A 16,990-nucleotide genomic window follows, 5' to 3' on the forward strand; every position below is an offset into this window, starting at 1 on the left:
CAGAGAGAGAGAGACAGGTCAGAGAGAGACGGGTCAGAGAGAGAGACAGGTCAGAGAGAGAGAGAGGGGTCAGAGAGACAGGTCAGAGAGAGAGAGAGGGGTCAGAGAGACAGGTCAGAGAGAGAGAGGTCAGAGAGAGAGAGAGGTCAGAGAGAGAGAGACAGGTCAGAGAGAGACGGGTCAGAGAGAGAGAGAGGTCAGAGAGAGAGACAGGTCAGAGAGAGACAGGTCAGAGAGAGACGGGTCAGAGAGAGAGAGAGGTCAGAGAGAGAGAGAGAGGTCAGAGAGAGACAGACGGGTCAGAGAGAGACAGACAGACAGACAGACAGACAGACAGACAGACAGACAGACAGACAGACAGACAGACAGACAGACAGGGACTCCTAAATGCACATGAACAGCTTGTTGAAATAAAAATGAGGTTTGTTTGTTTTTGGAAGAAATAAAAATAGAGACACCGATCAATCGCTGCAGTGGAATCAAACCGATCTCTTTCCGCTCCGTTCTGATTTGGCTCCTCTTGTGATGTCACAAGCAGGGATCTGTTGATCATGTGACCTCACGCGGCTCGCTGCGCGGCTAACGCTAGCTCTGCTAGTAAGACGCTGAGGCGGAGCGCTCAGACCGGAGGAGGAAAACAAGAGCAGAAGAAGGATCAGAGCGGGACGGCCCCAGAGCATCATGGGACAGTTTGTGTGTGAACGGCCTGTTTGTGTCTCCTCCGGTGCAGGCGGCTCGGCGTCGGAGGGTCGGAGTGATGAACGGCGGCGCTGAGAGAGCTGCGGTGGAACATCAGTCTTCATGTGAGGAGAGGAAGTGGAGTTTCTTTAAACAGTTTCCAAAGTGATGTGAAACTCCAGTGTTTCTGAGGGAACGTCTAAATATTTATCCAGAGAGGAACTGAAGCCGATTCGGTCCGCTGATAAAACTTCTCTGGTGATCATCTGCAGTAAAGCTGCAGCTCTCTGCAGGACGGGACAGACGGACAGTCAGTCAGCTGGTCTGGTCCTTAAACTGATGTTGGAGCTTCTAACAGGATCAAACGGGCCGCGTTTCTTCTTCTTCTGCTGCTTTAAATGTGTCTCTAACAGGATCAAACAGGCCGCGTTTCTTCTTCTTCTGCTGCTTTAAATGTGTCTCTAACAGGATCAAACAGGCCGCGTTTCTTCTTCTTCTGCTGCTTTAAATGTGTCTCTAACAGGATCAAAGAGACCGCGTTTCTTCTTCTGCTGCTTTAAATGTGTCTCTAACAGGATCCAACAGGCTGCGTTTCTTCTTCTTCTGCTGCTTTAAATGTGTCTCTAACAGGATCAAACGGCCGCGTTTCTTCTTCTTCTGCTGCTTTAAATGTGTCTCTAACAGGATCAAAGAGACCGCGTTTCTTCTTCTGCTGCTTTAAATGTGTCTCTAACAGGATCCAACAGGCTGCGTTTCTTCTTCTGCTGCTTTAAATGTGTCTCTTGGATGTACTTCCTGCTTTGTTGTGCTGCAGCTACAGACAGCAGCTAAAGTCACAGTCAGAGTGTTTCTCCATCCCAGATGAACCTCTGGTCGTCATGGTGTTAAAAACCCTCTGAGCGGCTGACGTCTGGCCTGGTGCCCCCCCCATTAGAGAATAATACTGATGTGCTGCTGGAATAAACCACTGACAGTCTGCAGGGGGGGCTTTTATTTTGAAAACTGAGCTGATTCTCTTTGCTGTTTGTCTGTCTGACTTCTGAGCGGCTCTGTCAGAAACAGACCAGACGCCTTCAGCTCCTGCAGCCGCGTCGTTCCCTCCAAGAAGACGAACTTTAACAAGTCGATTAATGTCACATTCAGGCTGCTGGAAAACATGAAATATTAAATATGAGGCAGGTGTATGTTTTGTGTTTAATGTACCTGCCTTTTATATTAGTATTTGATCACTGTTGTGTTTTCAGAATAACGCTGCCGACATCTTTCTGCGGCAGAACAACGAACAATGGGTCTGTTTTGATCAGTCTGGATAAAGAAGCGTCCTCTGATTGGTCGGTATCAGTCTATAAAGAAGCGTCCTCTGATTGGTCGGTATCAGTCTGTAAAGAAGCGTCCTCTGATTGGTCGGTATCAGTCTGTGTAAAGAAGCGTCCTCTGATTGGTCGGTATCAGTCTATAAAGAAGCGTCCTCTGATTGGTCGGTATCAGTCTGTAAAGAAGCGTCCTCTGATTGGTCGGTATCAGTCTATAAAGAAGCGTCCTCTGATTGGTCGGTATCAGTCTGTAAAGAAGCGTCCTCTGATTGGTCGGTATCAGTCTGTGTAAAGAAGCGTCCTCTGATTGGTCGGTATCAGTCTGTATAAAGAAGCGTCCTCTGATTGGTCGGTATCAGTCTGTATAAAGAAGCGTCCTCTGATTGGTCGGTATCAGTCTGTGTAAAGAAGCGTCCTCTGATTGGTCGGTATCAGTCTGTATAAAGAAGCGTCCTCTGATTGGTCGGTATCAGTCTGTGTAAAGAAGCGTCCTCTGATTGGTCGGTATCAGTCTGTAAAGAAGCGTCCTCTGATTGGTCGGTATCAGTCTGTAAAGAAGCGTCCTCTGATTGGTCGGTATCAGTCTATAAAGAAGCGTCCTCTGATTGGTCGGTATCAGTCTATAAAGAAGCGTCCTCTGATTGGTCGGTATCAGTCTGTAAAGAAGCGTCCTCTGATTGGTCGGTATCAGTCTGTAAAGAAGCGTCCTCTGATTGGTCGGTATCAGTCTGTAAAGAAGCGTCCTCTGATTGGTCGGTATCAGTCTGTAAAGAAGCGTCCTCTGATTGGTCGGTATCAGTCTGTAAAGAAGCGTCCTCTGATTGGTCGGTATCAGTCTGTGTAAAGAAGCGTCCTCTGATTGGTCGGTATCAGTCTATAAAGAAGCGTCCTCTGATTGGTCGGTATCAGTCTATAAAGAAGCGTCCTCTGATTGGTCGGTATCAGTCTGTAAAGAAGCGTCCTCTGATTGGTCGGTATCAGTCTGTGTAAAGAAGCGTCCTCTGATTGGTCGGTATCAGTCTGTATAAAGAAGCGTCCTCTGATTGGTCGGTATCAGTCTGTGTAAAGAAGCGTCCTCTGATTGGTCGGTATCAGTCTGTATAAAGAAGCGTCCTCTGATTGGTCGGTATCAGTCTGTGTAAAGAAGCGTCCTCTGATTGGTCGGTATCAGTCTGTATAAAGAAGCGTCCTCTGATTGGTCGGTATCAGTCTATAAAGAAGCGTCCTCTGATTGGTCGGTATCAGTCTGTATAAAGAAGCGTCCTCTGATTGGTCGGTATCAGTCTGTGTAAAGAAGCGTCCTCTGATTGGTCGGTATCAGTCTATAAAGAAGCGTCCTCTGATTGGTCGGTATCAGTCTGTATAAAGAAGCGTCCTCTGATTGGTCGGTATCAGTCTATAAAGAAGCGTCCTCTGATTGGTCGGTATCAGTCTGTAAAGAAGCGTCCTCTGATTGGTCGGTATCAGTCTGTATAAAGAAGCGTCCTCTGATTGGTCGGTATCAGTCTGTATAAAGAAGCGTCCTCTGATTGGTCGGTATCAGTCTATAAAGAAGCGTCCTCTGATTGGTCAGTATCAGTCTGTAAAGAAGCGTCCTCTGATTGGTCGGTATCAGTCTGTATAAAGAAGCGTCCTCTGATTGGTCGGTATCAGTCTATAAAGAAGCGTCCTCTGATTGGTCGGTATCAGTCTATAAAGAAGCGTCCTCTGATTGGTCAGTATCAGTCTGTAAAGAAGCGTCCTCTGATTGGTCGGTATCAGTCTATAAAGAAGCGTCCTCTGATTGGTCAGTATCAGTCTGTAAAGAAGCGTCCTCTGATTGGTCAGTATCAGTCTGTAAAGAAGCGTCCTCTGATTGGTCGGTATCAGTCTGTAAAGAAGCGTCCTCTGATTGGTCGGTATCAGTCTGTAAAGAAGCGTCCTCTGATTGGTCGGTATCAGTCTGTAAAGAAGCGTCCTCTGATTGGTCGGTATCAGTCTATAAAGAAGCGTCCTCTGATTGGATGGAAGTCAATGAGGAAATGAGGAGACTTCTCTCCTGGTTTATCAGCTCAGTGAACAGTTTCTGCTCTCAGTCTCTAGTTTACAGTCTTCTTCAGTTCATTTAGTAAGTGATGGTCCATTTAGAGGAAGATACTCCAGGAAGGGGGGGGGGGGGCTTTAGGGCAGGGCTACCTGGTCACTGATCAATCAGAGTTGGGTTTTTTGGTGGTGGGGGGGCAGTCAGAGGTCCCTCCTGTGGGCAGATTTGGGTGTTTTATGCAAATCGAGCGCCGACTTTCTGCTGCATGTCGGGGAGCCGATAAAGAGCTCCGAGCTCCTGTGAACCCCCACGGTGACATAATGAGCCTGACAGCTGCTCGTTCAGCCGTGCTCCACCTCGACACACACACACACACACACACACACGCTAAACACACACACACACACTAAACACTCCATGCTCTGCTGATGAGCGCCCTGCAGCACGGCTGCTCCTGACAGAAATAGCCGGCCCGCTCGGTGTCTGGTTTCGTGCTGACGAGGCCTTTTGTCCCGCTCGTGTTGGCCTGTGTGGCGACAGGTGACTCTGCAGGGCTCAGGTGTTTCCTCAGCTGGCAGCAGAAACACACGCTGAAGGAGCTTTTCTAAAGCTGACGCCGACTCTGCAGAGCTGGACTGTGAGTCCACCAGGAGCTGGACTGTGAGTCCACCCGGAGCTGGACTGTGAGTCCACCCGGAGCTGGACTGTGAGTCCACCAGGAGCTGGACTGTGAGTCCACCCGGAGCTGGACTGTGAGTCCACCCGGAGCTGGACTGTGAGTCCACCAGGAGCTGGACTGTGAGTCCACCAGGAGCTGGACTGTGAGTCCACCCGGAGCTGGACTGTGAGTCCACCAGGAGCTGGACTGTGAGTCCACCCGGAGCTGGACTGTGAGTCCACCAGGAGCTGGACGGTCCGGGGTCACAGGACCCGTCACGCTCTTCTACAATAGTACTCCTTTATTTTTATCTCTTATTCTAGTTTTTCTTCTCGCTTGTTTTCTTTGTTTCGTCTGGCTGTAAATACTTTAGTTTATTTGATAAGGACGATCTAATCCAGTGCGCTGACAGTTCACTGTAGTTAAGATACGTCAGTATGATAAACACACCTTACACTCCAGATGTGTTCACTCAGGAACAGGACTGTGACGAGGGGAACTGAAGACGAACACCTGGCTCTAAATGTGTTGTGGTGAAAACGATGGGCTGTCTGCTTGGACACGCTGTTGTTACAGGGTATGTTTTGTATGTTTCTATCTTTGTACAAGCGTCAGCTGTGAGAGGGACAGACGCTAACTGACATGAGTGATACTGACAGAGCTGAACCAAAAAAGGAAACTTCACCGAAACTCGAAAGTCGCATGATACATTAACCCTTTGAAGTCCACAGCACTTAGTGTTACTGCTATTTATTGTTATTCTAAGTGTGTGACAGCATCATGGAAAGGATCCCTACAGAGAGAGACCTGGAAGATCCTTTTGGTTTAACCACAAACAGCACACACACCAGACTACATTCACTAAAACAGGGATTTTAGAGAACAGGACACAGGAGCTGCTGCTCTGCTGCTGCCTCCATCAGTCAGTGTGTCTGTGTTACTGAGTGTGACATAAAAATTGTGTTGGCTCTGAATTAACCCTTTAAAACACGATAACAATGTTTTTACTCTCTCCCTACTGTGCATGGACAGGATTATCTTTCTTTCTTTGAGTTGACTATGTTTTTGACAAACTTCCTGTCATCACTTTATATCTGTACCATACATTTGTGGAAAAATTCAATAAAAATATCTTTGAGGAAAAAAAAACAAAAAAAAACACAATAAACAAAAAAAAACACAATGACAAGTCACATTAACAAAAAGTAAAAACCAAGTGAGGAGATGACCAGCAGCTCCTGTGTCCTGTTCTCTAAAATCCCTGTTTTAGTGAATGTAGTCTGGTGTGTGTGCTGTTTGTGGTTAAACCAAAAGGATCTTCCAGGTCTCTCTCTGTAGGGATCCTTTCCATGATGCTGTCACACACTTAGAATAACACTCTGAGCCTGTCAGTGGATCAAACAAGCTCTTTTAGTGGACCTACTGTGATCAGGTGCAGTTGTCCCAAAGGATCACGTTGCAGCCATTGCAGCCCGTTTGGTGGCTGCTGGCTGAGGTGATCTACTGGACCAGTTCCAACACTTTTAGTACCTACCAGTCACTCAGACACCAGGATGTGGACACAGAGGACCAGGGATAAACTTTCACGGACCTTAAACGGACCTAAACACATTCATTCTATTGAAGAGCCAAACTCACCTAAAATGGCCACCACCTCGTCGTCCTGGATGACCTCCAGCGACCCCGACACCACGAAGCAGAGGCTGTCCACGCTCTCCCCGGCGTGGAAGATGAGATCGCCCGGTGCACTGTGGACGGTCTGGAACTCCATGGCGAGGGCTCGCAGGCAGCCGTCGCTGGCCAGGCGGAACGCCGGGTGTTCCTTAAACACCTTCCTGTTGAGGTGGACGCAGATATCCGCCCGCATGTCCTTCGGACAAATCTGCAGCACCTGCAGACACCGTGACACGTCTTCATGGACACAGTTTCAAAACATTTCCGTTCTTTAATCGTGATTTTCACTAATTAGGAGGAGTCAGTCTAAAGCAGGACCACAGCAGGTCCACAAACAAATCAGAAATGAGGACTGATGAGGCGTCACCTTGTCGGTGTCGATGCCTCTGGACATGGACCAGGTGGACACGATGTAGTCCATCACCCGCTCGCTCAGGCCTTTGGGGACCTGGTAGAGTTTGAGGAAGTCTCTCACGCTGTTGAGCATCTCGTGGTAGCGGTTGGTGTTGGCGTACATCTGCTGGAAGATGGTGGTGACGTTACCGAAGATGGTGGCGTACAGCAGCGCTGCGGCAGGAGGGAGGGAACGGCACAAAGACATTTAGACACTAATGCTGCGAAGTGTGACTGTGTTTTACTACAGTACATGTACGGCTACGGTACTACGGTACTACGGTACTACGGTACTACGGTACAGTACTACGGTACTACGGTACTACGGCACTACGGCACTACGGTACTACGGTACTACGGCACTACGGCACTACGGTACTGCGGCACTACAGTACTACGGTACTACGGCACTACGGCACTACGGTACTACGGCACTACAGTACTACGGTACTACGGCACTACGGTACTACGGTACTACGGTACTACGGTACTACGGCACTACGGTACTACGGTACTACGGCACTACGGTACTACGGTACTACGGTACTACGGCACTACGGTACTACGGTACTACGGTACTACGGTACTACGGCACTACAGTACTACGGCACTACAGTACTACGGTACTACGGCACTACAGGACGGTACTACGGTACTACGGTACTACGGCACTACGGTACTACGGCACTACGGCACTACGGCACTACGGTACTACGGTACTACGGCACTACGGCACTACAGGACGGTACTACGCTACTACGGTACTATGGTACTACGGTACTACGGCACTACGGCACTACAGTACTACGGTACTACGGCACTACAGGACGGTACTACGGTACTACGGTACTACGGCACTACGGTACTACGGTACTACGGTACGGTACTACGGTACTACGGTACTACGGTACTACGGTACTACGGTACTACGGTACTACGGTACGGTACGGTACACTGGAAACAACTGCTCACTGAAAAGACAACCCATCTGTCTGTCTCTAACCTGTCTGTCTGTCTCAAACCCGTCTGTCTGTCTCTAGCCTCTCTGTCTGTCTCCAACCCGTCTGTCTGTCTGTCTCTAACCTCTCTGTCTGTCTCTGACCCGTCTGCCTGTCTGTCTCTGATCCGTCTGTCTGTCTGTCTGTCTCTAACCCGTCTTGTCTCTGACCTGTCTGTCTGTCTGTGGATGTGATCCAGACAGACAGACAGTCAGACAGACAGACAGACAGACAGGCAGACAGACAGACAGGCAGTGGATCCTGATGAGAGTCGACAGCAGCTTCTGATCCAGGAGACAAACTGTCAACACTGCAGCTGTTCGTCCTTCAGCTCAGAGGAGAGTTTCCACCTGAACATCCTCACGGTGAGGCGCCGCTGCCGACCCCCCACTGCCACAGGACGCCCCGGAGCATCGAACAACGCCTCGTCAGTCGTCTCATCGGCGTCTGTGAGCCAACGAGCATGAAGCATGTTTGTACCTAATGATGCTGCTGCTACCAAACTCCACTGACAAAAACAATCATTTTACCTCACAGAACACTTGAGTTGCAGGTCTGCTGCTGCCTCCATCAGTTAAGATTAGATATTCTTTTATTAGTCCCACAAATACTGTGTTGGATCTGAACTGACCCTTTAAAACGCCAAAGTCACACAAGCTAAGTGACAGAGGCAGCAGCAGACCAGGAACTCCTGTGTTCTGTAGAGGTAAAATTCCTGTTTTTGTCAATGGAGTCTGGTGTTTTTATTTCTGCATTTTTCTATTTTTTGCTTTTTGTCAAATCGGTTATCGTTTGCCGCTCAAATGTCATTTTTTTTAATCCATTTACAAACTGATAAAGTCTGATTACTGTAATCTACACAGGCTGCACATAGAGAAGATGAAACGGATCGCTGAAAACCTCCAGAACCAAAGACCTCAGAGAGGCTGACAGATCTTTAACAACAGGCCCCGAAACACTCAGACCTAATAACGCTGCTGTCTAACGTTACAGAGACACGAAATGTCTCTCCATGCAAAATCACCAGGATCCATCCTCTAGGGACTACCACATCCAAACCAAGTTTCAGCGCCTGTAGCTGCTCAGACGTGTGGGACAGCCGGCGAGTGTAAAGACCCTCTAAAGCTGCTCAGACACGTCGCCGTCCGTGGTGGTAGAACAGCTGCAGGATGAGCGCCGTCACCTCCAGCTTTCAGGCCGGATCAGGCGTCCCGCTGAGCGGCTCCACGAGTGACAGTGTGCTTAATATTTCAGCGAGGAGCTCCGGCACAGCAGGCGGCAGCATGTCAGGCCTCATCACATCTCTGAGGAAACGGCGGCCAGCGGAGAGGCCGTCTGTCCGTCTGCGGGGGGGGGAGGCAGCGGGCAGCCAGGCCTTTCTAAACCTGTGAGACACCGACACACTTCACAGGCTGCAGAGAGCGACCAGAGGCACCTCCAGTGAACCGGAGCCTGCGGACCAGGAGTCTCCAGCAGGGCCAAATCTGCTGCCACCAGACTCCACTCACAAAAACAGTCATTTTACTTCACAAAGATATTGTGCGACTTTGGTGATTTAAAGAGTTGTTTAGATCCAACAAACTGAAGGAGGCAGCAGCAGACCAGTTTTTGTCAATGGAGTCTGGTGTTTTTGTTTTTGTTTTTGTTTTTTACTTTCTTTTGTCTAATCTGTTCACTGCTAAAATGATTTTTTAGCAGTCTGATTACTGTAACCCCCCAACTCAGCACGATGTCCTCACAGTATGACCGAGGTACAGGTGTCCCCACTGAACAAAGCTCCACATTTAAGGGGAGCATCTCACACTGGATGAGATGACTTTGTGTGAAACGACACCTCATCCCTCACACTACAGGCTGCTAAGTCAGTCATGTGATCCATTTAAAGGTTCGTTTCACGTTTTTCAGGTTCAAATGTTAACGTGCCGACTTCATGTGGTGAGAAAACAGCCGACTGCTGCTCTAAATGGGACTTTTATCAGAGGTGAGGGGAGTGTGGGCCGAGGCAGAGGAGGCATTTTTGATTACAGTGTTTTGCAGCATGGGCCAGTCGATGCTCTCTGAGTGATGTCGTTCTTAGACCTCAAATCAATCATCATCTCTGCAGATGCTCCTCAGAGAGTCGAGGTCACTCTGCTCTTCTTCCTCTCCATCACTCTTAACTGTTAATCACTGTCAGGGTTAAGATGGCTGTACCAGGGCCGGCTCTAGGCATAGGCCATATAGGCGGTCGCCTAGAGCGCCGGCTGCTGGAGGGGCGCTGCTGCAAGCCGGTAATAATTTGTATCCCCGAGTGGCGCCCCCCGTCCGTCCGCCGCTGTTGAGACGCGCGCTGCCCCCCCCCGTCCGGCGCTCCTGAAACGCACGCACGCCCCCCCCCCCCCCCCCCCGTCCGGCGCTCCGGAGACGCACGCACCCCCCCCCCCGGTCCTACACCATGGAAGGGGCGCGGGGCGACTGATCGGTGCGCATCTCGCCTAGGGCACCATTATGGCTAGAGCCGGCTCTGGGCTGTACTGTTACTGTTCTGTGTTTATGGACATTCAGATTTATCTTGTAGTTTCTATCAGCCTGGAGTAACAGTGTTCTGTAAATACACATCTGATCAACGGCCTGCAGATCAGAATCTGAATGATTATGAGGAAATATGAAGATATTTTTGTGGGACCTGCTTTTATCGGATCACACCTGTAGTTTGGTCAGACTCCTCTGTGTCCACATCCTGGTGTCTGAAGGACTCGTAGGTAGTAAAAGTGTTGGAACTGGACCTGGAAGATCCTTTTGGTTTAACCACAAACAGCCGCTATATCGCTCTCTGCACACACACCAGACTACATTCACTAAAACAGGGATTTTAGAGAATGGGACACAGGAGCTGCTGGTTTGCTGCTGATTATTGAATGTTACACAAACATGTTGTGTTGGATCTGAATTAACCCTTTAAAACACCAAAGTCACACAATAACTGAAACACACCAACTGATGGAAGCAGCAGCAGAGCAGCAACTCCGTGTTCCAGGGGAGGTTAAATTCCTGTTTTTGTGAATGGAGTCTGGTGTACGTTGCAGCCAAGTTATACATGCCTATAGCATGTCACTTATTCGGATCGATTCTAAAATGGCTTCCTGATCAGGTCACGGTGAACAGAAGGATTCCATCAGGTTAAATCTGAAGTGTTGGCTCGTGGTTGGAGGGGGAGGCCCGGCCTGTTGAGCTCATACACTGAGACACTTACATATGAAATATTTAGATGAAACATAAAAATATTCAGCGTCCCCTCGTTTGAATGGAAGTCAGTGAGAATAAGAAGAGACGGGCCGGACCGGCAGAGTCTCCTCAGCGAGTGAGTCACTGTGTCAGACCACTGAGGCACTCATCAATAAATTAGAGACGGCTGTCACGTCTCCTCCCCTCTGCTTGTGTACCGGGGGATTATGGGATGTCACGCCGGGAACAGACAGATGGAGGACGGAGTCTGACGGAGTCTGGCGGAGTCTGGCGGGCCGACGGTGACGAGGTCTGAACTACAAGAGACGTTTGAACTGCGGAATGAGATCAGCCACAAGTTTAATGACGACAACTTCCTCATGAAGCCTCAGTGACATCTTTCAGGAAGTCAGCCAACTAAATCTGCAGATGCAGGCCCCCCCGTTAAAGGGGAGTTCTCCCGTTAAAGGGGAGTCCTCTCGTTAAAGGGGAGTTCTCCCGTTAAAGGGGAGTTCTCCCGTTAAAGGGGAGTCCTCTCGTTAAAGGGGAGTCCTCCCGTTAAAGGGGAGTTCCTCCCGTTAAAGGGGAGTCCTCCCGTTAAAGGGGAGTCCTCCCGTTAAAGGGGAGTTCTCCCCGTTAAAGGGGAGTTCCTCCCGTTAAAGGGGAGTCCTCCCGTTAAAGGGGAATTCTTCCTCCACTGTGTCCTAATCTAATCTCTGAGCTGCTCTTTATGGAAACAGTCTTAGAGAAAGCTGCTGTGGACTGGAGCTGGAGAGATAAAGATTGATTGATTGATTGATTGATTTAACGATCCACAGATTATGTTCATTACATAGGTTCCATGTGTTTCCATGGAAACAGATATAAAACTAGCAGAAAGAGCGACTTGTGCCTCAACATGATCACATTTCACTCAATAACTTGTTATTAGTGTTAAAGTGAAGTCAATAATGACGGTAAAGCTGATCGTACAGTCTCTCGCTCGGATCAATAACTGTGGAAGGAAGCGACTCACATCCGATCATCATCATGGCCACGGCGAAGATCTTCTCCCCGTCCGTGTTGGGGGCGATGTTTCCGAAGCCGATGCTGGTCAGGCTGGTCATGGTGAAGTACAGCGAGGTGATGTACACCGAGTCTTTGCTGGGCCCCCCCTCCCAGCGGCCCGAGCCCGAGGCGTTGAACCTGTACGGCGTCCCCACCGTCTCCCCCAGCAGGAAGAGCCAGCTGTCCATCCTCACGCTGTTGGTGTCCTCGTCGATCACCTCGTAGTCTCCGATGCTGTACCAGATGCAGGCCAGCCAGTGGGCCGCCAGCCCGAACACGCACACCAGCAGCACCAGCACGGCGGCGCCGTACTCGATGTAGTGGTCCAGCTTCCTGGCGACCCGGCCCAGACGCAGCAGGCGGACCACTTTGAGAGAGCTGAAGAGGCTGCTGATCCCCTGGAGAGGAAGAGGAGGAGGAAGAGGAAGCTGGCTGATATGGTTGGTACCAGTGGATGCTGAGGGGTGGGGGGGGGCACACTGAGAACCCCCCCACCCCACAACTACAGCACATGTTGTGATTTGTACAACATCAAGACCAAAGTCGGAGCGTCCTGCTGCTGTTACAGTTTCTACTTTAGATCCATTTAAACTGGAACATGCTAACATGCTAACAACACCCCCCCCCAAAAAAAAACACGTTCTTCTTTATGAAACTATTCTGGTCAGCGGCTGGATGTTCAGCTGCTCTCCCCCCTCCATCAGTGCTTTTACAGTCAAGACAGTGAAAGGCTGAAGCATGTATGACACACGTATGAAACACGTATGACACATGTATGACACATGTATGACACATGTATGACACGTATGACACATGTATGACACACGTATGAAACACGTATGACACATGTATGACACACGTATGAAACACGTATGACACATGTATGACACGTATGACACATGTATGACACGTATGACACATGTATGACACACGTATGAAACACGTATGACACATGTATGACACACGTATGAAACACGTATGACACATGTATGACACGTATGACACATGTATGACACGTATGAAACACGTATGACACGCGTATGACACATGTATGACACGCGTATGACACATGTATGACACGCGTATGACACGTATGAAACACGTATGACACGCGTATGACACATGTATGACACGCGTATGACGCGTATGAAACACGTATGACACGCGTATGACACATGTATGACGCGTATGACACATGTATGACACGCGTATGACACGTATGAAACACGTATGACACGCGTATGACACATGTATGACACGCGTATGACGCGTATGACACGCGTATGACACACGTATGACACATGTATGACACGCGTATGACACATGTATGACACGCGTATGACACATGTATGACACGCGTATGACACACGTATGACACATGTATGACACACGTATGAAACACGTATGACACGTGTATGACGCATATGACACATGTATGACACGCGTATGACACGCATATGACACGTATGACACGCGTATGACACATGTATGACACACGTATGACACATGTATGACACGCGTATGACACATGTATGACACGCGTATGACACACGTATGACACGTGTATGCTCCTCTCAACAACAACTCACTGGGGCAACACCCACAATGCACTGCTCCCCTCCATTAGCAGCCGCTGCCGGCGGCGCTGGAGAAAGGACAGGACGGTTTCGTGTCAGTGTAAACGGGGAATATCTAAATAATTAGGAACACTAGAATATAAAACAATAGACAGACCAACAAATGTGAAACCACATGGCTCTAGTCGTACTCTGTGTTTCACTCATCCACAGACGTGTGGATTTGGCTAAAATGTTTAAACTAAACGACAGAGCTGGAGGTGAAGCTGTTGTTCTAATATTCTGTATATTAATATTCCTCTGAGAATATTTCTTCCTTTTATTTCACACTCAGTAATGAAGCAAAAACATTTTAGTGCCGACCTGAACTCAGATAAAACCATTTCCACTAATAACAGACGGAACTTAAATTATATATTTCAATCTGGGGTGGGGAGTTCATTTTTAGTGGTAAACATCCCATAATAACCTAGTTCAGCTGGTCTCTGGGCTGTTTTCAGACTTCAGTAAATCTACCTGGTGACAGGAGGCTTCGTCCAATCACAGCCCCCCTCAGAGAGAGCGAGCGTTCCTATTGGCTGCTCTACAGACGTCCCTTCAGGTGTCTGAAAGTCTGATTGAGTGCAGGAACAGTTGGAACAAGAGCGACTTTCCTTCACGTGTGAAGCGTGCCGCTGGCCCGTGGTCGTCTGGTGGGAGGGGCTTGGGCTGTTTTTTTGGCCTTTTCATTCATTCAGCCTTGAATCCTCAAGTCCTCATTTTCAATGACGTCAAGAGTAGAATGAAAACAGACTGAACCCGACACGCTCAGCGATGAACAGCTCGTCCTCCTGGTTTTAAACTGAACTAACAGTACAGGTTAAATGTTCCAACAGATGGAGCTGATGCTTTAAGCAGCAGACTGAGGGCCACTGAGGAAACACAGTGATATAAGTAATAATAATAGTGAACAGGAAACTTTTATCCTGCGCTGCTTTGGGGAGACCGAGCCTTTATTTGTATGTTGTGTTGGTGTCTCAGGATCACGGCGGCCATCTTTAAACCGATCTCTAACGGACCCCTGAGCTCTCGGCTTGTCTTCCGGCCGCCTGCCCCCCCCCCCACTCTGTCACTGCTGCACTGGAGGTTTTGCATTTTCAGCACATCAGCACCTAAGCGGCGCTCCGTCGTGACCTTTTCTCTCTGTGCCTACAGGAAGTCATTACACGCTGCGAGGCCGTTGGGTGAATGTAAAAAGGCCACTCCATCATCCTGATTAGTGTCCCGGCGTCCTGCAGTCACGCCGCGTCCTCTTTCATTTCACGCCTCGGCTGCAGGGACCGTTCACGGCGTCTCCGTGTTGAGTTACAGAGCAGGTATGAAACGGATGACGTGACCTCCCTGAGCTCAGCGACAGCAGGACGCCGCACGGAGACCGTTTGGTCCCGTTTGGAGATAATTTGTGGAGACGGTACTGCTAAATGTTTCTACTGGGAGCAGCTCCTGTTTTCATTGATTAGTTTTAATAATCGATTAACAGGTGTTAAGAAATAAACCTGACATCTCAGGTTTAGTGGCATACAGAGCTGCTTCTGAGCCGTGTGGAGGAGGAGAGCCTGGTGACGACGTAACGGACGACGTGGAGTCGTTTGGTGCCAGAACTCTTATTTTGTTTGTCTTAGAACTTTTGCTTCATGATTAATAACTTAGTTTTGTTATAATGTGACGCGTCGTCGTGTGAACTCTGATAACGGAGACATAACGGTTAGAAAAAAGTCCACCGACCTCGTCGACGTTCTCGAAGGCGTTGATGACGTCGTACGGCAGGCAGGACAGCAGGTCGATGACGAACCAGGTCTTGACGTAGTTCATGCGGATGAGCTTGGGGTCGGAGATGACCTCTCCGGCCGGGCCGACGAAGGTGGTGTGGAAGTTGAGGACGATGTCGACGAGGAAGATGACGTCCACGATGCTGTCCACCACCAGCCAGGTGACGTTGTTCTGCTTGGTCTTGAAGGAGACGTTGTAGGGCACCATGATGGCGGTGTAGAAGGTGAGGATGAGGATGACCCAGTCCCACGTGGTCTTGAAGAGGCAGTAGTGCAGGATGATGTGCGGCGGCGTCTTCGGCGTTTCCTGTTTGTACTGAGGCAGGATATCTGAGCCCAGCTGGAGGACCTGAGGCACGACGACACACAACAAGCCGAGAGTCAGGCTGGTCTTTAAAACACCACACTGAGCCTCAGTCCTGAGTCCTGACAGTACAGCTGCTGTTTGTGTTCCACAGAATACTGCCCCCCCACACTAAGAGTGTGTAACTAGTTAACTATACTAGTTAGTAGTAGTTAACTAGAATAGTTAGGAGTAGTTAACTGTAAAAGCTAGTAGTAGTTAACTGTAATAGTTAACTGTAATAGTCAGTAGTAGTTAACTGTAATAGTCAGTAGTAGTTAACTGTAATAGTTAGTAGTAGTTAACTGTAACAGTTAACTGTAATAGTCAGTAGTAGTTAACTGTAATAGTCAGTAGTAGTTAACTGTAATAGTTAACTGTAATAGTCAGTAGTAGTTAACTGTAATAGTCAGTAGTAGTTAACTGTAATAGTCAGTAGTAGTTAACTGTAATAGTTAGTAGTAGTTAACTATGAACGCTGTCGTTTTATTTGTTTCAGTGATGAAAACAAAGTTAAAGTTGAAAAGTGAAACAATAAACAGTACCTCACAGGGACCTCCAGCAAAAATACAATTCAACCTGATCCACATCTAAACAGAGACCTGATCCACATCTAAACAGAGACCTGATCCCTGTCCGAACAAAGACCTGATCCCTGTCCGAACAGAGACCTGATCCACGTCCAAACAGAGACCAGATCCCTGTCCGAACAGAGACCTGAACCACATCTAAACAGAGACCTGATCCCTGTCCGAACAGAGACCTGATCCACATCTAAACAGAGACCTGATCCACATCTAAATAGAGACCTGATCCCTGTCCAACCAGAGACCTGATCCCTGTCCAAACATAGACCTGATCCCTGTCCGAACAGAGACCTGATCCCTGTCCGAACAGACACCTGATCCCTGTCCGAACAGAGACCTGATCCACGTCCAAACAGAGACCAGATCCCTGTCCGAACAGAGACCTGATCCATGCCTCAGATGAGGATGAGGACCTTTTTCACTTGTGAGCATCAAAACAAACAAAGTGACAGAAGGCCTCCAGAGCGGGGAGTCTGTCTCCGTTTCATAACCAAAGTGTCTTTGAACCTGGAATCACTGAAACTTCAAATGTTTCTGAGGATCCACAGGAGGAGAATTCAGGGGGAAACCGGGCCAACGTCCATCAGTAATAACGGGCGGCTGGCTCGGCGTGAGGCCATCAGTCGGCAACAGGAACTACTTCCATCCATCCGAACGCTCGGCTCTGCCAAGTCACAGGAAGGCAGC

General features: G+C 48.9%; 1 protein-coding gene across 1 annotated transcript in view; it reads right to left on the bottom strand.

The window, feature by feature from the left end:
* The window catches only part of kcnh1b (potassium voltage-gated channel, subfamily H (eag-related), member 1b), a 37,316-nt gene that overhangs the window by 9,176 nt on the left and 11,150 nt on the right, over nt 1-16,990 (bottom strand). Inside the window, exons 6-9 of the mRNA XM_070856300.1 lie at nt 15,330-15,722; nt 11,957-12,386; nt 6,714-6,913; nt 6,311-6,563 (exon numbers count right to left, since the gene is read on the bottom strand). Coding sequence (XP_070712401.1) covers nt 6,311-6,563; nt 6,714-6,913; nt 11,957-12,386; nt 15,330-15,722 — 1,276 coding nt within the window. The remainder of the gene's footprint in view (nt 1-6,310; nt 6,564-6,713; nt 6,914-11,956; nt 12,387-15,329; nt 15,723-16,990) is intronic.

Source organism: Pempheris klunzingeri, chromosome 3, assembly GCF_042242105.1.
Source record: "Pempheris klunzingeri isolate RE-2024b chromosome 3, fPemKlu1.hap1, whole genome shotgun sequence".
Classification (NCBI taxonomy): Eukaryota; Metazoa; Chordata; class Actinopteri; order Acropomatiformes; family Pempheridae; genus Pempheris; species Pempheris klunzingeri.